General features: G+C 43.9%; 1 protein-coding gene across 2 annotated transcripts in view; it reads left to right on the plus strand.

The window, feature by feature from the left end:
- Positions 1-3167: 3167 nt before the first annotated feature.
- Positions 3168-22690, plus strand: part of ERICH5 (glutamate rich 5) — a 28871-nt gene continuing 9348 nt past the window's right edge. For both annotated transcript variants that reach the window (XM_032760109.2, XM_032760110.2), the window contains exon 1: positions 3168-3331. In XM_032760109.2, coding sequence (XP_032616000.1) covers positions 3274-3331 — 58 coding nt within the window. In that variant the 5' untranslated portion in view covers positions 3168-3273. The remainder of the gene's footprint in view (positions 3332-22690) is intronic.

Below are 22690 nucleotides of genomic sequence, written 5' to 3' on the forward strand. Positions count from 1 at the left end.
GGAAGTCCAAGCTGACTAATACAGGGCCTTTTGTAAGCATTTACATAAGACACAAATACTCCCCAAATCTAGACTTGCTCTGAAAGTTCCATCTAGTTCCTTTCCCCTAAACTCCTTGTGCCAATCCTGTAATCTTTTTCCTTCCACATCTCTAACCATATGGCCAAATCATTAGCCACTTTCAACATATTTCTCTTTCCTTGAGGCACAATAACCCTTGGTGGAAGGCTAGAAGGTAGAATCACTGTACATACTGGTATTGTTATGAAGGACACTTCTTCAAAGGTACCCAGTCTCCCTGCATTCAAAGGGATTAGTGATTCAATTGCTGGGTGGCCAAGACTTTTTCAGGCCTGAATTACAGGGGAGAGAGGGAGAGGAAGACAGGGAAAGTAAAAAAGGGAGAGGAACAGGAGGAGGAGAAAGAAGGAGAGAGGGAGGAAGGGAAGAAAAAAAAGAAGGAAGGGAGGGACTTCTAAACATATAGTAAAGCCCAGGGCTGTGTATCCAATGATGCATATAGACAAATATGGCAAATTTTAGGCAATTTGAGCATCAAAGTAAATAATTATGGTGTTGTAATCCCAGCTTTTAGAGGTCAAGGCAGAGAATCACTTGAGGCCAAGAATTTGAGACCAGCCTGGGTAACATAGCAAGACCCCATCTCTATTAAAAATTTTTTTTTAATTACCCAGGCATGGTGGCACATTCCTACAGTCCTAGATACTCAGGAGGCTGAGGCTGGAGGATTGCTTGAGCTCAGGAGCTTACGGCTGCAGCGAGCTATGATTGCACCACTGCACCCCAGCCTGGGTGACAGAGTGAGACGCTGTCTCAAATATTTTAAAATGATGTTATTATGGGCTGAATTATCTTCTTGGACGCTTATATGCTGAAATCCTAACCCCCAGAACCTATGAATGTGACTGTACAGTATTTGGAAATATAGCCTTTAAATGGGTAATTAAGGTAAAATAAGGTTATATGGGCCCTAATCCAATATGACTGGTGTCCTTATAAGAGGGGGAGATTAGGACACAGAAGCACAAGGGGGAGATCAAGTGAAGACATGGAGAAGATGGCCACCTACCAGCCAAGAAGAGAAGCCCTCAGAAGAAACCAGTTCTGCTGACATCTTGATCTTTGACTTCTAATCTCAAGAACTATGAGGAAATACATGTCTGTACTTCAAGCCATCCAGTCTGTGGTACTTTGTTATAGCACCCCTAGCAAACTATGACAGATGGTAACATACTACATTGGATAGTGTGAGACTTCATGAGTGCTCACTGATGTAAGTGAATAAATGCGGGGCAGGAAAAGCACTTCCTTACTTCATAGTAGAATGGCAGCTAATCAATATAGAAGGAATAATGTAATTAGAAAATCACAGGCACAGTGTCTCATGCCTGTAATCCCTTGAGGAGGCAGAGGGAGGAGGATCCCCTGAGATAAGGAGTTCAAGACCAGCCTGGGCAACATGGCAACACTCCCGTCTCTACAAAAAAAATTTATTTTGGATGGAATCTTTCTCTGTCACCCAGGCTGGAGGGCAGGCTCGGCTCACTGCAAACTCCACTTCCCGGGTTCAAGAGATTCTCCTGCCTTAGCCTCCCAAAGTGCTGGGATTATAGGCATGAGCTACCGCGCCCGGCCTCTTTCTCTCTAAAAAAAGGCCTGGCCAGGCGCGATGGCTCATGCCTGTAATCCCAGCACTTTGGGAGGCTGACGCAGGCGGATCACCTGAGGTCGGGAGTTCGAGACCAGCCTTACCAACATGGAGAAACTCCATCTCTACTAAAAATACAAGATTAGCAGGATGTGGTAGCGCATGCATGTAATCCCAGCTACTCAGGAGGCTGAGGCAGGAGAATTGCTTGAACCCAGGAGGTGGAGGTTGTGGTGAGCTGAGATTGTGCCATTGCACTCCAGCCTGGGCAACAAGAGTGAAACTATGTCTCAAAAAAAAAAAAAAAAAAAAGCCTGTTCTCAGCGGGTGCGGTGGCTGACACCTGTAATCCCAGCGCTTTGGGAGTCCCACGCGGGCAGATCACCTGAGATCAGGAGTTCAAGACCAGCCTGGCCAACATGGTGAAATGCCGTCTCTACTAAAAAATACAAAAAATAGCCAGACGTGGTAGCACATGCCTGTAATCCCAGCTACTCAGGAGGCTGAAGCAGGGAGAGTTGCTTGAACCAGGGAGGTGGAGGTTGCAGTGAGCTGAGATCTCGCCACTACACTCCAGTCTTGGCGACACAGTGAGACTCCATCTCCGGGAAAAAAAAAAAAAAAAGGCCGAGTGCAGTGGCTCACGCCTGTAATTTAGCACTTTGGGAGGCCAAGGCGGGTGGATCACCTGAGGTCAGGAGTTCGAAACCAGCCTGACCAATATGGTGAAACACCGTCTTTACTAAAATTACAAAAATTAGCTGGGCGCCGTGGCAGGCGCCTGTAATCCCAGCTGCTTCAGAGGCTGAGGCTGGAGAATCGCTTGAACCCGGGAGGCAGAGGTTGCAGTGAGCAGAGATTGCGCCACTGCACTCCAGCCTGGGCAACAGAGAGAGACTCGGTTTCAAAAAAAAAAAAAAAAAAGATCTATTCTCTTAATAAGTGTCAAAGTCATGAACGACAAAGCAAGACTGGAGGAACTACTTCAGATTAAAGCAAACTAAAGAGAGACACAACTAAATGCAACGTGCAGTCCTGGATTGGACAATTGGCAAAAAGGGTACATGGAGGGTGGATTAAATCGTACTGTATCAAAGTTAAACTTCCTGTGGTAATTGTAGTTATGTAAGAAAATAAGACTGTCATCGCACATCTAGTCTACCAATCAATAGCCCGTAGTCCCAAGGCCGCCTCGCCTCCCTGGCTATTTAGTGATGAGTCAGATGATACCTCCCAGCGCTTCGCCCTCGCCCCCTGACATCCTCCCTATCCCTGCTTTAGGGGCTTTTCCTTTCTGTGCCATTTCCTCCACCGTCTCCCCTCCTGTCTCCTGGGCTCTACTCGTCCCTGCCCTCCTCTGCGTCCTGGCCCTCCCGCTGTCTTCCGCTTTGCCCTCCCAGGCTCCTTCCACCTCCTGCCAGCTCCCTTCCTCCTCCAGGTGCGCACCCCCACCACTAGCCCCGCTGCGCGCTTGCGCTCTACGCTCAAGGGAGCCGGGCTGCAGAGCTGGAGAAACTTCCGCGGCTACGGGTGCGGTTGCTTTCGGATCCCGGCTCCGGGCCGACACCCGCGCGGGGCTGAGACAGGTGTCTGCGCTCCCCGCGATGGGCTGCTCCAGCAGCGCCCTCAACAAGGCCGGCGACAGCAGCAGGTTCCCCAGCGGTGAGCAGGGGACCGGCGCCGCCCGCGCCCGGGCTGGGGACTCGGGTGGGCTAACTCCCCGGGAGGTCCAAAGGGTGTGCCCCATGGCCACCCCGCCTGGCCGGAGCCGGGCCTCGCCCCGGAGGATGCGAGCAGAACCCGGGACAAAGCGCGATTTCCTCCCGAATCTGGAGCTGCGCTGCTGTGACCGCGGGTGCGGCGGCCCTGGTGCGCTCCGCGGCGCTCGCCGCCAGACGCGCGGGGCCCGAGGCCGGGCGCTGGACTCACCTTGTCCGCTGATGGGATCTCGGGGAGTTGGTGTTGAAGCCCTAAGGCGGTTAGCCTCGGCATTGCCTTAAACACAGGAGAAATGTCCTATCAAGGCCTTCTCCCAAGGCTGGGGGCCGTGGCTGACGCCTGCAATCCCAGCACTTGGGAGGCTGAGGCGGGACGATCTCTTGAGACCAGAAGTTCGAGAAAATCCTGGGTAACAAAGCGAGATCTTCCGCTCCCCCGTCTCTACTAAAACAACAACAAAAAAGACTTTTCCCCATTTACCCTCCCATTAGCGTTTCAGCATCAAAGATGGCAAAAGATGCGGAGAATCCAGAGGAGCATTCACTCCATCAAATGGGTCCCTGCACTCTGAATAGGTCAGACACACTTTCCCCTATCTTTGGCTTAAGTATCAATTGAGAAGTATGTGTGATCAAAAGTGGTCATCACTGACTCTTGCTGAAGAAACTCAACAAGAAACTTGCTGAGCATCTGCTATATAATACCCCGGTGCTTGGCTAGATGCTGGAGATACAAGTGATCCTGTTTGTGGAGATTGAGGGTGGAGGAGACAGAAAAGAAACACGTGAAACAATTGGCTAAGATCGTTTCTGACAGTGATAAGTACTGTGAAAAGTGTAAACGCAGATACACGAATTAGAGAATGACAGGGTTTCACAGCCGACTCACTTTTCTTAGATTTTGTATGGCTAACATTTTGGACAATGTTATGGAGGTTAAGCAAACTCCATCAAGCTAGTTTACAGTCTTCTGCAAGGCGAACTTTAGCGGGGATTTTGTACTGGAGTGAATTCCTTTTCACAGGTTTTCTCTTAGCACCTTGTGTTATTGCAGTAACAGCAATGTCTTCCTCTCTGATGTTGTTGGTAGAGCGCACCAGAAGGTCATGAATGCTTTTCAAAGCTCAGCCGCTGTGTCCTAGTCAGAAATATGTTGTGTTGCTGTTATTTTTGTGGTGTATGAGAATTTATTTCTAGTTTCCATAGATAACAGAAAGCAATGACAAGTCAGGAAGTAAACAAAAAAATTAAAAACATTATAAAAGTGATTCCAAACCCCTTCTCACTGACAACAATGTGAAAAGATGGAAAAATTCATTTCTAATGCACAGTGCTCACTAACTATTCTCCTAAAGAGCCCAGAGCTTCCATACCCCCAAGGAGAGGACAGAGCAAGGAGTTTCTCCAATGTTTTGTGTTTTATGTTATGAAATTAAGTAGAGTTTTGCATTCTGTACTATGATACATTTTTGTGGGTTTCAATATGAAAAGCTGAGGGAAAACGGATGCTTCAGGAAGATACATTTTATTATTCTGACTTCTCTTACCCCGTGCTGTGCTTCAGTTATCCTAGGAGTAGCATCCTGGTTTAACAAGCAGAGTACTGAGTCACCATTACATAGTTTTAAACTGATTAAAACATGTATTTCAGGGAATGTAACTCTTGGGGCAAAAGTATTCAATAGGTGGAATGCAATTTTTAATCCTCTCAGGAAATAATGAATAACTTTGTCTTTAAAAATATTTTATCATCCATATTGATAACTATTCCACGTGAGTTACACTCTTCCATTTTTTATTCTTGCTTTCATTGCTGTTCTGAGTTTTCATAGATGTTGTTATGGAAGAGATGTTAAAATGCCTGACGACCAGTTCTAGCCTTTAGAAAATTAACCTAATATGCGGCATAAATTGCTCAACACACACGTTGAATCAATCAACAGGTCTATTTGCTTCTAACCCTCGATCAAACAATACTCTCTTGTAATTAGATACTATTCTGTGTTCGTCAGCATTTCAGCTTCATGATCTTAGGCCCGATAAATAATTCATTCCTGTTTCTGCAGCTTGAAACTTCTTTAAATCCTATATACAACCCCAAGCTTGTGTATACATACTTTTAGACAAAAACAGTCCAAGTTTATTACATGTCTGGTACATGCATTTATTCACTGTACTCTCAGTGCCTAACAATGCTTGGCATATAATAGGTCCTCAGTAATTATTTGTTGAATGAATTACTTCATTTAATCCTTATAACAATGTTATGACTAAATATTATGGTTGTCCTGTTTTTATAGATAAAAGTAAATAATTTACCCAAGGTCACAGGGCTTCTAAGAATCAGAGCTGGGCTTTGAACTCATATGCTTTGTTGGGCACAGTGGCTCATGCCTATAATCCCAATGGCTTTGGAGGCTGATGTGAGAGGATTGCTTGAGGCCAGGAGTTCAAAACCAGTCTGGGAAACATAGTAAGACCCTGTATGTAAAAATTTTTTTTTTAAAAATTAAAACATGTATTTCAGGGAATGTAGCCCTTGGTGGTACAGGCCGGTAGTCCCAGCTACTCAGGAGGCTGAGGTGAGAGGAGTGCTTGAGCCCAGGAGTTCAAGGCTGCAGTGAACTATGATTGAGCGACTGCACTTCAGTCTGAGCAACAGAGTGAGACTCAATTAAAAAAAAAAATGAACCTATATGTTTAAACCAACTTCTGCTAACTGGATTTAAATATTTTTTTTGACTCAGATCACTCTGGATCCCCATTGTGTGTGTGGTCACCCACCATAAAAACAATGAAATCAATACGATAAACACATTAGACTATATATATCTTTTTTTTTTTTTTTAAGATGGCGTTTCACTCTTGTTGCCCAGGCTGGAGTGCAATGGCATGATCTCAGCTCACTGCAACCTCAGCCTCCCAGGTTCAAGCGATTCTACTGCCTCAGCCTCCCGAGTAGCTGAGATTACAGGCATGTGCCACCACACCCGGCTAATTTTGTATTTTTAGTAGAGATCGGGTTTCTCCATGTTGGTCAGGCTGGTCTCGAACTCCCGACCTCAGGTGATCCACCCGCCTCAGCCTTCCAAAGTACTGGGATTACAAGAGTGAGCCACCGTGCCTGGCCTATACTATATATATTTTTTAGGGATAGAATAATCCCTTATTATGATTCTAAATATTAGTCTAATCCCTAAATAAGATATATAGTATAATATGTTATACAAATATTATATATTTTATTTTTTATTAAAAAAATTGTGACAGGGTCTTGCTATGTTGCCCAGGCTGGTCTTGAACTTCTGAGCTCAAGTGATCCTCCCACCTCGGCCTCCCAAAGTGCTGGGATCACAGGTATTAGTCACTGTGCCCAGCCTATCTTATAAGTTTAAATCAGACAGCAGCTACTAGTAGGTAGACATTAGGTTGCACAGGAATAATCTATTCTACTGATTATGTGGGGACATTTGCCCTGACCCATTAGACATTGAATCTCATAGAGCTTCTTCCTATCACCTCCCAAGATGACTGACCAGATAGGTGTGTGTGTTGGGGAGAACAGAGGTGAAGACTCTGATTGTAAACAATTATTCAGTGCTCCTCAAAGCGTAGAACAGTGCCTAATATGTGGTAGTCACATCGATTTTTATAACATGCCCTGAAATGTGTGAGGAAAGAGACTTTTCTTTCCAAAGGATAATTAGACAAATTGAGTTTGGAATTTCTTGTGTTTGTGGAAGCAAGTTTTAAATATTAGGACAATTTCTGTTCTTTTGAGTGTCCTGAGGATCCGATGCAATCTGAACACAAAGGTTTTATTGACTCCACAGACCTTAATGTGCCTGAAGGTGTCTAGACGTTCACATCCAAACCCTCCTCCCAGTGTTTCTAGCCCTCTGCTAACATGGATAATCACTGCTCCATTCTTTCCTAATATAAATGGGATCTGTTTTGGCAGACTTCTTTCCAAGGTGTTGCAGCCCAAGCACCAAACATGGACAAGGTAAATAGGTGGTAATTATTGACAAGTTCATTGCTAGGTTAATGTGTACATTTCCACGGACAGCTGTAATCATTTGTTTGTTCTAACCTGAACTTTCACTAGCTGCTTGCTGTCCATGCTGCCTAGGCAATCAGATGAAGCTTGAATTTCACACAGTTATGTGAATTGTTCTTTGTACTGCAGTCATACCTTCGGTTTTCACCCAGTATTTCACACTGTGACATCTAGTTAGGTCATCTGGTCCTAACTAGACAAAAGTTTTTTCCTTTTGAATTGAAGAAGAAACATCATTAACATTAAATTTAATTTGTATAGGCTTTTCTTGCATATAGAAACTATATAAATGGGATTTTTTTTTCTTTCAAATGTGTGCCTTTGTGTCCTTTCTGGAGCCTGGCACTTAAATAGCATTTGGTATGTCTTTGTGGTAGGCCTGGCGATTGCATACAGCTAATTGAAATGGAATAAAAAAACTACATACATCGTTCAAAAATGTGAAAATATTTGGAAAAGGCAGGCCTGAAAAGTACACCTTCCACCCCCTCCTCATCATCTATTTAGTTCGAATCACACCCATGAATGAACACTTATTATTTTAGGGTTTTTTTTTATATATTCTTTCAAAGTTTCTTTATGCATTGCAAATATTATTTCCTTCTCTCATCTTTATTTATAAAATGTAGTGTACTATACCCACTGTTCCTTACTTTGTTTTTTTCACCTATCACTGTGGAGATTTTTCCATATTGATACGCAGAGAACTTCTTTATCCTTTTTTATACCTGCATAATAATCTGTTCCCTGATTTATTTAACCAGTCCGCCTATTGAGGGACATTTAATTTGTTTGCAGTCTTTTCCTGTTGCAGACAAGACTACCATGAATTCCTTTGTGCCTACGTCATTTTGAATGTGTGCAAGTGTATCTGTAGGACAGTTTCCCAGGAGTGGCATTACTAGGTCAAAGGGTGTACGCACTGATAATTTTGATAGATAATTGTCTAAATGTGTTCTGTAAGAGTTGAAGCAGTTTACACAGTCATCAACAACAAAGTAAATCTTTTTCTAAAACGGAAAACTTTCAGACATTTGTACAGCCACATCGAACCATACACGTGGGACAGAAGTAAGGAGACAAGGTAGGGAGCACGCACTTGGTTTCGGGTGCTTTAGTTTGTGATCTCATTTAATCCTTGCAGCCTTAAAATGCAAACATTAGTTGCACCAAATACAGCTAGAAAACGGAAGCTTAGTGCAGATAAGTCACTTGCCCTGGTCTCAGAGCTAGTAGGTCTAGTAAGCCTACTTAGTACATGGATGGATGGACCTGGGGTACATGGCTAATGTGTGTGACTCCAAAGCCCCTGTTCTTTTCACAACTTCCAGTTCCATCTGGGATCTGGTCCTAGTTCTGCAAGAAACTTGTAGTGTGGCCTTACACATAGAACACACGCAATCAGCTGAGTGTGGACGCTCGAGCCTGTAATCCCAGCTACTTGGGAGGCTGAAGTGGGAGAATCAGGGGGTCAAGCACCACTATACTCCAGCCTGGGCAACACAGTGAGACTTCTCTCTAAAGCAAAGAAAAAAGAGGCCCGGCGCAGTGGCTCACGCCTATAATCCCAGCACTTTGGTTGGCCAAGGTGGGCAGATCACCTGAGGTCAGGAGTTCGAGACCAGCCTGACCAACATGGAGAAACCCCATCTCTACTAAAAATACAAAAAATTAGCCAGGTGTGGTGGCTAATTTTTTACAGGTATGCGCATGCCTGTAATCCCAGCTACTCAGGAGGCTGAGGCAGGAGAATCGCTTGAACCCAGGAGGTGGAGGTTACAGTGAGCCGAGATTGCGCCATTACACTCCAGCCTGGGCAACAAGAGTGAAACTCCATCTCAAAAAAAAGAAGGAAAGAAAAGAAAAAGGCAAGCAATAGTAACTGTTGAGTAGTTGGATGGGCGAATGGGTGATTGACAGAGATGGGGATTCAGGGAGGTAAGAGTATTACTCAGAAAAGCAGAGGAGGAATCAGAACCTAATGAATACCAGAAACTGAAAGGTAATATTGGCCAAGATGGGCTTGGGAAGAGAGTGTTGGGTTGTGAAGAGAGCCTCCTAGCTATGCAGGAAAAGGTTAACACTGTAAAACAACGCTTGATTGTCTACCATTAAATCATGCTTCTGGGCTGAGGGCAGTGGCTCACGCCTGTAATCCCAGCACTTTGGGAGGCCGAGGTGGGTGGATCACCTGAGATCAGGAGTTCAAGACCAGCCTGGCCAACATGGTGAAACCTCATCTCTACTAAAAATACAAAAATTTGCTAGATGTGGTTGCAGCTGGTGGTAGCTAGGACCTGTAATCCCAGCTACTCGGGAAGCTGAGGCAGGTGAATCTCTTGAGCCTGGGAGGCAGAGGTTACAGTGGGCAGAGATCATGCCATTGCACTCCAGCTTGGGTGACAAGAGCAAAAATCCCTCTCAAAAAAAAAAAAAAAAAATCATGCTTCTGTAAGGTGGCCCCACATCCAGCTCATGTGTACAGTTTCACTTCTATGTTAATGTTTTACAATATCAAGTTGAAAGAAACCCTGAATATGTGTGGGGGTTAATGAAAGTCTCACCAAAGCTGATAAAAACTTGACGAGGCAGGCCAGGCGTGGTGGCCCAAGCCTGTAATCCCAGCACTTTGGGAGGCCGAGGCAGGAGGATCACGAGGTCAGGAGATCGAGACCATCCTGGCTAACACGGTGAAACCCCGTCTCTACTAAAAATACAAAAAAAATTAGCTGGGGGCGGTGTCAGGCGCCTGTAGTCCCAGCTATTCAGGAGGCTGAGACAGGAGAATGGCATGAACCTGGGAGGCGGAGCTTGCAGTGAGCCGAGATCGCGCCACTGCACTCCAGCCTGGGCAATAGAGCAAGACCCTGTCTCAAAAAAAAAAAAAACAAAACAAAAAAAACTTGACAAGGCTTCTAATCCTAGAGTGTATAAGTGTGAGAAGTACTAGGTAATTTTTTTTCTTTTTTAGAGACAGGATCTTGCTCTGTTGCCCAGGCTGGAGTGCAATGGTGCAATCATAGCTCACTGCAGCTTGGACTCCTGGGCCCAAATTATCCTTCCACCTCAGCCTCCTAAGGTGCTGGGATTACAGCCATGAGCCACTGTGCCTCACCGTAATTTTTTTTTAAAGCAAAATGCCAGACTATAGCTCTCCAGGTGTGTTTATGTCTTGAAAGTACTGTAATGACCTCAGAAGTTTCTTCACCCATCTCAGGGCTATTGCTGTTGTTCACAGTCCTTGAACCACTTCTTGGGAATTGCCTTTGGGCTCTCAAGTTCATTCATTGTATATAATCAAGGGTGTCTGAGCTTTGTCCTTTAAGGATGAAGATTGAAAACAACAACAATCCACATTGTTTTTATTTTATTTTTTAAGTTTTTTTTTTTTTTTTGGTAGAGACTGGTTCTCACTATGCTGCCCAGGCTGGTCTTGAACTCCTGGCTTCAAGCAACCCTAATACCTCAGTCAGCCTCTCAAAGTGCTAGGATTACAGGCATGAACTACCATGCCCAGCCCCACATGGTTTTTAGCAGCTAAATCCTCTTATGAAGGTGGGTGAAATAAGACAGGCAATGCTGGTGTGCATGATTTAGTATTACCTAAGTTGTTTATGTCAGAGTTTCCCAGCCTGTGAGAATGGATTATAGCCATGCCAGCATTTCTCCTAGACTTTAGGGCAGCCAGGTGGGATCTTGACAGCCTGAGCCATCTGGAAGCAGCTTCCTCCATTTGTTGCAGTGTGATGCACAAATATCATATTCTGTGTATGTCATGACATTGAAAAGATCAGGAAGTGTTGGTGGCTGGGTGCAGTGGCTCATGCCTGTGATCACAGCACTTTGGGAGGCCGAGGCAAGAGGATCACCTGAGGTCAGGAGTTGGAGACCAGCTTGGCCAACATGGTGAAACCCCATCTCTACTAAAAATACAAAATAAATTAGCTGGGCATGGTGGCGCGTGCTTGTTGTCCCAGCTACTCAGGAGGCTGAGGCAGGAGAATCACTTGAACCTGGGAGGTAGAGGTTGCAGTGAACTGAGATTGTGCCACTGCACTGCAGCCTGGGTGACAGAGCGAGACTCCATCTCAAAAAAATAAATAAAATTAAAATTAAAATAAAAAAGGAAGTGTTGGGATGTGCATTCCAGCTGCTCTGTCATTTTCACTAGTAGTTTCTTTTGCTTAGGGATAACATCTGCCTTCAGCCACCCCAGCAAGGACTTTCACTGAAATTTCTCCCTAAAACATTCTCTTTGCTTATTTCTTTTCCTCACTGTTAATGATAATGATAATGAACCTTCTCTCTCTCTCTTTTTTTTTTCTGTAAGGTGATTTTTGTGTGTGTACCTGTTTCTGCCTCTTCCCGTTTTCTCAAAACTCTGATATAAACCACAGTTTCTTTTTTGCTAATTTCCTTTACTTGGTACTTAGTCTACAGGTATAGCACCTGTAGACTAGATGTTATGGGAGGTTCTGGTTACCTGTACACCTTGCATTAATGTGTGGGTATGAATTTCAACATTTCATTTCAACTGAAAGACAGTATAGAGTGCTGATTAAGAATGTGGGCCTGGAGTTAGACTGGGTTCAAATCCTCGTTCAGGATCAGTTATTAGTTGTGTGACTTTGAGCCAGGTACTGACCCTCTCCATGCTGCTTCATCTACAAAATAGGATCAATAATAGTACTTCATAGAGCTGAGGAATAAATAAGTTAATACGTATAATGCACTGAGAATATAGTCTGGGCCAGGAATGGTGACTCATGCCTGTAATCCCAGCACTTTGGGAGACTGAGGCAGGAAGCTTGCTCTTTAGGCCAGGAGTTCGAGACCAGCCTAACCAACATAGTGAGACAACGGGTCCCGTCGTCCCCAGGTTGGTTCATGGAATCTCGCTCAGCATTCCGTTCGGTTCAGCCATCCCCTGTTTGGTTTCACCGTGGTCTCGATCCCCTGACCTCGTGATCCGCCCGCCTCAGCCTCCCAAAGTGCTGGGATTACAAGCGTGAGCCACCGTGCCCGGCCTTTTTTTTTTTTTTTTTGAGGCAGAGTCTTGCTCTGTCGCCCAGGCTGGAGTGCGGTGCTGTGATCTTGGCTTGCTGCAACCTCCTTCTCCCGGGTTCAAGTGATTCTCCTGCATCAGTGTCCGGAGTAGCTGGGATTACAGACGTGTGCCACCATGCCCGGCTAATTTTTGTATATTTAGTAGAGACGGGGTTTCACCATGTTGATCAGGCTGACCTCGAACTCCTGACCTAAGGTGATCCACCTGCCTCGGCCTTCCAAAGTGTTGGGATTACAGGTGTGAGCCACCGCACCCAGCTTTTTTTATTTGTTTAGATCAAGTTCTAGATCCCTGAGTTTGTTGATTTCCTCACTTTTTAAATTTTTCTTTGTTCATTTTTTTTTTTTTTTTTTTTTTTTTTTTTTTTTTTTTTTTTTTTTTTTTTTTTTTTTTTTTTTTTTTTTTTTTTAGAGACAGGGTCTCACTCTGTCACCCAGGCTGGAATGCAGTGGCACAATCACAACTCACTACAGCCTCAACCTCCCACCTCAGCCCAGCAGCTGGGACTATGGGGATGCACCACCACACCTGGCTAATTTTTTTTTGTTCTTTGGAGAGTTGACATTTTGCCATGTTGCCCAACCTGGTCCCTAACTCCTGGACTCAAGCAATCCACCTGCCTCAGCCTCCCAAAGTGCTGGGATTATAGGTGTGAGCCACCTCACCTGGCCTTCCTCACTTTTTAAAAAAGTAAATTTATTTAAAGAAAAATGGTGACAAAAATATTAAGTCAATAATAGCACAAATGGTAAAGAAATATTCAAAAATCATAAAAGTGGTATGCGAATGGCCACAGTTTATGGGACAGTTTTTCTAAGGCTACCAGGTCTTCTTATTTAGCTAGATTACTTGCTCTTATATTTTTGCTGCTATAATTTTTTTATCTTTTATTTTAATTTACTTTTTTTTTTTGAGACAGGGTCTCACTCTGTCACCCAGGCTGAGGACAGCCTCAGCCTCCTGGATTCAAGTGATCCTCCTGCCTCTGCCTCCCGAGTAGCTGAGACTACCGCTGTGCAGCACCATACCCGGCTAATTTTTTATTTTTTGTAAAGACAAGGTCTCACTATGTTACCCAGGCTGGTCTCAAACTGCTAGCCTCAAGTGATCCTCCTGCCTCGGCCTCCCTGCTATAATTTTTAAAAATAAATTTTATTTTAAAATAATTTACAGAAAAATTATGAAGTTAGTACAGAGAGTTCTCACATATTGCACACTCACTTTTCTCTTTTTAAACATATTAGTAGGATATGTTTGTCACAATTAATGAACCAAGTCTGTTACATGATTACTAAGTAGAGTCCATGCTTTAGTCAGACGTTCTTAGTTTTTCTCTAACGTCCTGTTTCACTTCCAGCGTCCCATCCAGAATCCCACATTGCATGTAGTCATTATGCCTCCTTCGGCTCCTCTTGGCTAAGAGTTTCTCAGATTGTCCTTGTTTTTGATGGCTCTGACAGTTTTGAGGAGCGCTGGTTAGGTATTTTGTGGAAGATTCCTCAACTGGAATTTGTCTGGTATTTTTCTCATGATGACACTGGAGTTACGGGTTTTTGGGAGGAAGACCACAGAGATAAACTGCCCTTCTCATCACATCATCTCAAGGGTACATGTGGTTGACTTGACTTCTCACTGCCCCCTAAACTTCTCTAATATTCCTCCTGGAGACTCTGAAGTTTGATGATGGGTGAAAAGGCAGATTTTTGTTTTCTGTTCTAATCTTATTGAAAGCTTCCAGTTTAATTATGTTCATGATTTTTGGTCAAACCTACTTCTTCCTAAGTTGCAGCTTTTTCTTATGCTTTGCTTTATGAAGAAGCTCATTCAATTCAGTTTTCAAATGTTTACGCCAGGAGGCTTAATGCTGGCCTCAAAGGTGTATCAGGTTGTGAGTGGACAACCTGTGCTTTGTTACAAGTGGCTTTTCATTCTGGAAAAGAAAATCCCCCCTTTGCTTAATATGATCTATTATTTTCCTAAGCATGGAACTGAAGTCATCTGAATTGCATGTAGGTGCCTAACTTGAGAGAGTAGAAGCAGCAATCAGTCAGCAGAAAGACCTTAGATCTTTCTCCTCCTGGCTCTCCCCAGTGCTCTCTCTGGTGCCAGTGGCTCTCAGGGTGCACAGACCCCCCCATGCTTGAGGCCCAAATGTCTGGTGGGGGACTGCTCTGTTGTAAAATTTCAGTCTTCTATCCCAGCCACACAGTTGCTAACTGCTAACTCCCATCTCAAGCACACTTGCCTTTTTTTTTTTTTTTTTTTTGAGACAGGATCTTGCTATGTTGCCCAGGCTAGCCTCCTGGGCTCAAGCGATTCACCCATCCGAAGTGCTGGGATTACAGATGTGAGCCACCGTGCCCAGCCACAGACACCTTCTTTTGACCATTGGCCTTTGTACTCTGTACTCAGACAGAGTGAAACGTAGACACAGTGACCAAGCCTGGCAAGCAGCCACATTGCATTGGTGAGGTGGGTCTGTCCGCCCCTCTTAGAGTGCAAAGCAGAGCAAGTATTAACCTTTTTTGTGAGATGGAGTCTCTCTCTCTGTCACCCAGGCTGGAGTGCAATAGTGCAATCTCGGCTCCCTGCAGCTTCTGCCTCCTGAGTTCAAGCGATTCTCCTGCCTCAGCCTCCTCAGTAGCTGGGATTTCAGGTGCCCGCCACCATGCTCAGATAATTTTTGTATTTTTTGTACAGACGGGATTTCACTATGTTGGCCAGGCTGGTCTCGAACTCCTGACCTCAAGTGATTCGCCCACCTTGGCCTCCCAAAGTGCTGGGATTACAGGCACGAGCCACCGTGCCCAGCCATATTAACCTTAATTTCAGAAGAGAAATTAGAAGGCCTCTTTTTTTTTTTTTTTTTTTCTCCTGATCTAGCCAAGGCAGAGGATTAGCAAACCCAGCTAATTCTGTGAAATGAAGGAAGCTTGGGAAAAATCTCCCTCCCCAGCATGGAGCTCACTTAAACCAGCTCAGGCCTTTGATTCATGGCTAAATCAATATCCTTATATTATCTCTCGTGCTGACCATGGCATGTTAGTATGAGGACAGAGACCACACTAAGATAGGCAGCAACCCCTGTGGAGAATGAAGGACATCCCAATCCAGCAATCCTGTGTATTCATATAGGATTGTTCAATCCAGTTCAGTCTCTCCAAGTAGCTCCTGTATGCCTTCCCTGGTGACTCCATAGGTAACTTAATCATCTGGGGATCTTGTTAAAATACAGAAGAATCTGGTTCAGATTCTGGGGTAGAGCCCAAGATTCGGCACTGAAAAAAAAAATTCCCAGGTCATGCTGATGGTGCAGGCTCTGGGACCACAATTTGCTTTTAAAAGCAGCTAAATCTTCAAAGTGGAATCAGACTTCCTTGGGGTTAAGCCTAAGCTGTGCCACCCACTAGCTGTGTGCGCCTCTTAGATAAAGATGCTATAATGGCCAGGTATGGTGGCTCATGCCTGTAATCCCAGCACTTTAAAAGGCCAAGGCAGGAGGATCTCTTGAGGCCAGGAGTTTGAGACCAGCCTGGGCAACATGGCGAGGCCCTGTCTCTATTAAAAAAAAAAAAAAGATGCTATAATTTCCTCAACTATATAATGGGGATAACAATAGTCCTATCTTATGGAGTTGTTGGAAAGATTGAATGAGATAATCCACACAAAGCTCCAGGCTCAGTGCCCCAATGAATGTCAACCACTGTTCCCCTTCTCAGAGAAGCATGGCAGCAGGTCCTGTTTGGGTTGGTGAAGTGTCATTATATATACAGAGAGAGACATCATCTTCCTTCCTGTCTCCTTTCCTTGTTCAGTGAGATGGCTTTGATTTTATAGACTAGACTTCTATGCAAATGTTGGATTCCCTTGTGCTAATAATGACCATCCATCAATGAAACTCTTTTTTTCAGTGATGAATGCTGTCGATAATTTCTAAAGTGATGTTTTGTGCTTTCATGTTTTTGAAATCAGAGTTTATCTTATAGGAATCGAAAAGAAATTAAAGAAAATAAAATTGGAAAAGGATATCTGAAGGAGACAACTCTTTGTCATGGTTTGATGACAGACTTGCCTCTGTAGCTCTTAAAGGTCAGCCTCTCCCCTAAGCAGGCGTCCACATCTCCATGTGAGTTCAACAATTGTTCCAAGAGTACCTTTCTAATTACTAATTATGTTCTTGTTTCTCTTTCTCTCTCTCTCTGTCTCTTTTTCTTTCTGTAGAGATGAGGTCTCACTGTGTTGCCCAGGCTCATCTCAAACTCCTGGGCTCAAGCAATCCTCCCACCTCAGCCTCCCAAAGTATTGGGATTACAGGCGTGAATCACCATGCCTAGCCTATTCTTGTTTCTCTATATTTAAATTTCAACATTAAGTTTGTCATCCAACTTCATCGCATTTACTTTGTGATGATCAAAACGAATTCTAGATATGTAAATTCAGGTGCTTTTATTAAAAAAGAAAAGTGGTCTGACTGATTTTTATTTAACCTCAAATACTTTTTTGGTTGATAATTTTATATGTCAGTTACATAGAATATAGCCTAAGTTCAACTTTCTTCAAAATGAGTGCCCTGTTAGCATCTACCAGCTGATGGAATGCATACTTGGGGATTAGCATTTGTGCCGTGGCACAGAAGACAGTGTTTGTACATGCTTTGATGTCGGAAAAGGGAAAAAACATCAGAATAATGCTGCTCCACAAATGTTGATTGGATGGAGGGATGAAGGATAGAATGGAATTGAGGCAAAAGCAAAGTAAGAAAATGAGAAGGAAGATGAGTGGACTACTCCTCTGGAGTTGACTCATGCTACATTCTTGGTTCCAAAACCTCAAAAGCTCCAGGAACCTAGAAATGATGACAGCAAGGAAAAACACCAGGACCCCCTTCCTTACAAATTCGCTTAAAAACCCAGCAGACAGGCCAGTGAAGTCTTTAGGATGTCTGATATGGCATAGTCATAGGAAATATTGACAAGATTTTCTTTTTGTTGGGTAGAAACTTTTCATTTCTGATTAGGGTAATGAACTGAGTTGAAAAGCTTTCACCATAATGTGAATTTCAGGTATGTTAGCTCTAGTTCTAATCCCTTCTGTAATGTTGCCTGGTATTTAGTTTCTTTGTGTGCCTATCACAACGGTGCTTATGACAAGGGTTCTGTTAGTTCAGCTGTCACAATAAATTTGTGCATGGATCAATTTACAACAGAATCAAGGGAGATAATGAACACCAAAGGATTAGGCTCAGAGCAGTGTATGATTTGATGAAATGTGGAGTTCAGAAAACAGACACATCTTCGAACAAATTCAGACTTGCCTCTGTAGTCTGTCTATAATGCATCTGTCTACAATATTTATTATATAATAACATAGTTTAGGCATAGAATGTTTCCTGTTTGTGGACAAAAATATATCTAATTGCTTTTCAAGTTAGCCTGATAGAAGAAATGATGTAGTCCCTTTTTCTACCTTGAGGAGGTATGGCGAGGATTCACAAAATCCTATGGACAGAGTGTATGGAAATACTTGGGTAAGAGGTAATGTATAGCCACCAAGTTGTGCTTAATGAATGGAGTAGCTATTTGAATTTCCCCGAAGACAGTAAACCCTAGGATACCAGGGACCACATTTTCCTCGTTTTTTTTTTTCTTTTTTGAGACAGGGTCTCTGTCTGTTGCCCAGGCTGGAATGCAGTGGCGCAATCATGGCTCACTGCATTCTTGACCTCTGGGGCTTAAGCAATCCTCCCGCCTCAGCCTTCTGAGTAGCAGGGACTACAGGTGCATGCCACCATGCCCAGCTAATCCAAATCTTGTTACCTGCTAGAACCCCGTGCCCACCCGGACCTTGCCTGTAGTATGCGCTTGATGAGAATGTGATGAATGAGTGAAATCAAAGCCAGCAAACAGAATGAAACATTTATTTCTATATAATTTATGAATGGCCTTTATTGACACTAATCAAGTTTAGTTAAATCATTGCTAACATTATGAGTACTTTTATTTATGTATTTATTTATTTTGAGATGAAGTTTCGCTCTTGTTGCCCAGGCTGGAGTGCAGTGGCACAATCTTGGCTCACTGCAATCTCCACCTCCGGGGTTCAAGTGATTCTCCTGCCTCAGTCTCCCGAGTAGCTGGGATTACAAGCATCCACCACCAGCCCAGCTAATTTTTTGTATTTTTAGTAGAGACAGGGTTTCACCATGTTGGCCAGTCTGGTCTCAAACTCCTGACCTCAGGTTATCCACCTGCCTCAGCCTCTCAAAGTGCTGGGATTACAGGGTGAGCCACCGTGCCCGGCCTAGTTTTCCATTATTTATCAATAATCATGTTTTAAACTGTACCCTGATAACAATACAACTTATTGTCAACACTGACAACTTCATAGTGTTTAGGGGACTGTGTATCTAAGCCCTTTAATGTTGCAAGTTAGATTTTCTGTTGCTAATTTAGCTATAGTTTATTGACAGGTCACTCCTGGTACTCAAGGGACCTTTGTACAATTAGAAAGAGGCCTTCCCCACCAACAACACATACACCCTTGCAGATGCACCCAGACTGCAGTTCTGCCCCGTGCAGTGAGGAGCTTGTACAGCTGTGCACTGCGTCCCTATTTAGTGGCTACTTTTTCATGTCAGATACTATGCTGGGCAAATTACACACATTATCCACACTGTCAATTCTCCTAACAAGTCTGAAAGGCAAACAATATCCACATTTTACAGATAAGGAAACTGAGATCCAGAGAGGTTAGGAACTGACTGGTCCAGATTGCACAGGTAAGTAAATGGCGGAGTCAGGATTCACACCCAGTGCTAGAACAGTCTCAACGCTCTGCTTTAGGCTAGAGGGAAGGGAGGGAAATCAAACGCATTAAAAATTGAACTTCCTTCAGCAGCACAAGAGTAAGAATAAGCTGAGGGTTATGTAATCTGGAGCCAGAAAGGAAGTTTGTGGTAATTGTAGACTTTATTGTGTTCTCTGAGAGATGGTTCAAAACAACTATTTGTTTTCTAATCTTTTCATTTCTTCTTCTCCTTCTTCTTCTCCTTCTCCTTCTCCTTCTTTTTCTTCTTCTTCTCCCCCTCCCCTATCCCCTCCCCCTCCCTCTCCTTCTCCTTCTTCCTTTGTTGCCCAGGCTGGAGTGCACTGGCGTGATCTCGGCTCACTACAACCTCTGCCTCCCAGGTTTAGGCAATTCTCCAGCCTCAGCCTTCCGAGTAGCTGAGATTACAGGCACTCGCCACCATGGCCAGCTAATTTTTTTATTTTTTTTAGAGGAGATGGGGGTTTCACCATGTTGGCCAGGCTGGTCTCGAACTCCTGACCTCAAGTGATTTGCCCGCCTCGGCCTCCCAAAGTGCTGGGATTACAGGCGTGAGCCATCGTGCCCAGCCTAATCTTTCTTCTTTCACAGAAATGTACCAATATTGGAATGAATGAAACCACCTTACTTTTCTGTTTGTGCATCATAATTTCTTTCTCTCTCGCTCTCTCTCTCTCTTTTTTTTTTTTCTTTTTTCTTGAGACAGGGTCTTGCTCTGTCTCCCAGGCTGGAGTGCAGTGGCACAATCGTGGCTCACTGTGATCTGAACCTCCTGAGCTCAAGCTGTCCTCCCATCTTGGCCTCCTGAGTAGCTGGAACTACAGGCCTGCACCACCATACCCAGCTAATTTTTAAATTTTTTGGTAGAGACAGGGTTTCGCCATGTTGTCTAGGCATGGACATTTCTGGGCTCAAGTGATCCACCTGCCTTGGCCTCCCACAGTGCTGGGATTACAAGTGTGAGCCACCACACCCAGACACTGTGCATCTAATTTCACCCTTGTTTGGGCCACTATGGGAGGTATAACAATAGTGATGCTAAGATTGACAAGATTAGTGGGTGCTAGTCTCTGTACTAGTTCTTTCTGAGTATTATCTCATGTAATCCTCATGTCAGTTCCCTCGTTCAGTAATAACACTATTCCCACTTTACAGGTGATGAAACTGAGGCAGAGAGAGGCTAGTAAGTGCAGGAACTGGAGTTATAATCCACTACACTGGCCGGGTGCCGTGGCTTAAGCCTGTCTCTTCTATCACATAGGAAAAACAACTTCTGAGCTATTCCTTGAGAGTTACTGCCTCTGAAATACAGCCATTTCAAAATTTAGAGTGCAATTAATCAATATAAATTACAAAGTAAATGTGGCCCTGCCCTTCTAGCATTTTCTCTATTTTGTGTGTGTATGGTCATTTTAAAGGTGTTATATGTCCTTTGGGCTACCACAAAAAAATATTAAAAGACAATGACATTCTTTTGTAAAGTTTCCCAACTTGGTTGACTATTTTCAGGTTGTGTTTTATAAAAGTATATGCTGTGGACACTTGTCTACTTCCAGTGTACCAGTAAAATTGGGAAAGTTACATAAGAACTGGCCGGGCGCGGTGGCTCATGCCTGTAATCCCAACACTTCAGGAGGTGGAGGTGGGTGGATCACCTGAGGTCAGGAGTTCGAGACCAGCCTGACCAACATGGAGAAACCCCATCTCTACCAAAAATACAAAATTAGCCGGGCGTGGTGGCACATGCCTAGAGTCCCAGCTACTCAGGAGGCTGAGGCAGGAGAATCGCTTGAACCTGGGAGGCAGAGATTGCAGTGAGCCAAGATCACACCATTGCACTCCAGCTTGGGCAATAAGAGCAAAACTCCATCTCAAAAAAAAAAAAAAAAAAAAGGAATGAAAATGGACTGGCCTGGGCAACATAGAGAGACCTTGTTTCTAAGAATATTTAACACTTAGTCTGGCATGGTGGCACATGTCTGTAGTCCCAGCTACTTGGGAAGCTAAGGTGGCAGGATCACTTGAACCTGAGAGGTTGAGTCTGCAGTAAGCTATGGTCATGCCATTGCACTCCAGCCTGGGTGACAGATTGAGACCCTGTCTCAACAACAATAAAAGAATGAAAGTGAATGGATATTGTGATCATGGGTATAAATATTCTAGCTATGGCAAAAATTGACGGATCACTTGGACACTTATGACACCATTTGTGGAGAAATCAGTTTTCTCAAACTTTCGCAAAGCTTTTTATTGTGGGAGAAAACTTAGACTGATAGCATAATATGTTTTTCAGAATGTAAAATTGTGTGGCTGTGTTTTGGGTGTGTTGGCACATTTTTTTTCTGCACAATTTTTGCTCTAGGAGAATGATGCCTTTCGAATGTACTCACGATTGGCACAGGTGGATGAAAATGGTTTGTCTCATTTAACCGACAATACTAATCACTGTAATAACTATTTTAGCAGAAAATATAATTTGGCAGACATATGTGATTAGTACATTAACACATTTCCTGGTTTATTCCCTAAGGCAATTATCACCAGACCATCCTTTGTGTGATATCTAAATGCATTGTTTTCTCAGGATGAATTTCTTTTTAGACCTGAAAAATCACCTTGATTAAGTCGCCTTACTTGCAATTAATTTGAAGGCTTCATTCATGACGAGGCAGGAGGGGGAGGTGAAAAATAGCCCTCTCCTCAACTCTAATTGAGCCCTAAGTCTCGTCAGGTTTTTCTTGAGTTCTGCTTCTCTACTTCCAGCTCTATTCCCTCTCTGCAGGAGGATTCACACCTAGTCTCCGAGGCAGGGTGGGGATGCAGATATTCACACACACACACACACACACACACACACACACACACACACACACACACCACTACCCTCCTCATTTCCCCTCCTCACAGGAACCTCTATGTAAAACTACCCCTTTCTCAAAATGCAAATTTGTTAATAAGATAGAGAGCTCAGCTCCAGGCTGTTACATATATTTCCAGCCCAGATTTATACGTCCAAGAGCCTCCCGGATTTGCCACCAGGATGTACAATCTACAACCATCTCCAAGATACCATGCCACAGCCTGAGCAATGCATGTGTCTCTCACTGCCCTAAATCCATCTATCCCTCTCCCCCTCCCCAGAACACATATTTTTAGAGACAGGGTCTCATTCCCTTGCCCAGGCTGAGTGCAGTGGCATGATCACAGCTCACTGCAGCCTCAAACTCCTGGGCTCAAGTGATCCTCCCCCATCAGCCTTCTAAGTAACTGATATTACAGGTTCACACCACCATGACCAGCTAATTTTAATTTTTTTTGTAGAGATCAGGTCTCGCTATATTGCCTAGGCT

The sequence above is a fragment of the Hylobates moloch genome, unplaced genomic scaffold (genome assembly GCF_009828535.3).
Source record: "Hylobates moloch isolate HMO894 unplaced genomic scaffold, HMol_V3 SCAFFOLD_9, whole genome shotgun sequence".
NCBI classification, from domain to species: domain Eukaryota; kingdom Metazoa; phylum Chordata; class Mammalia; order Primates; family Hylobatidae; genus Hylobates; species Hylobates moloch.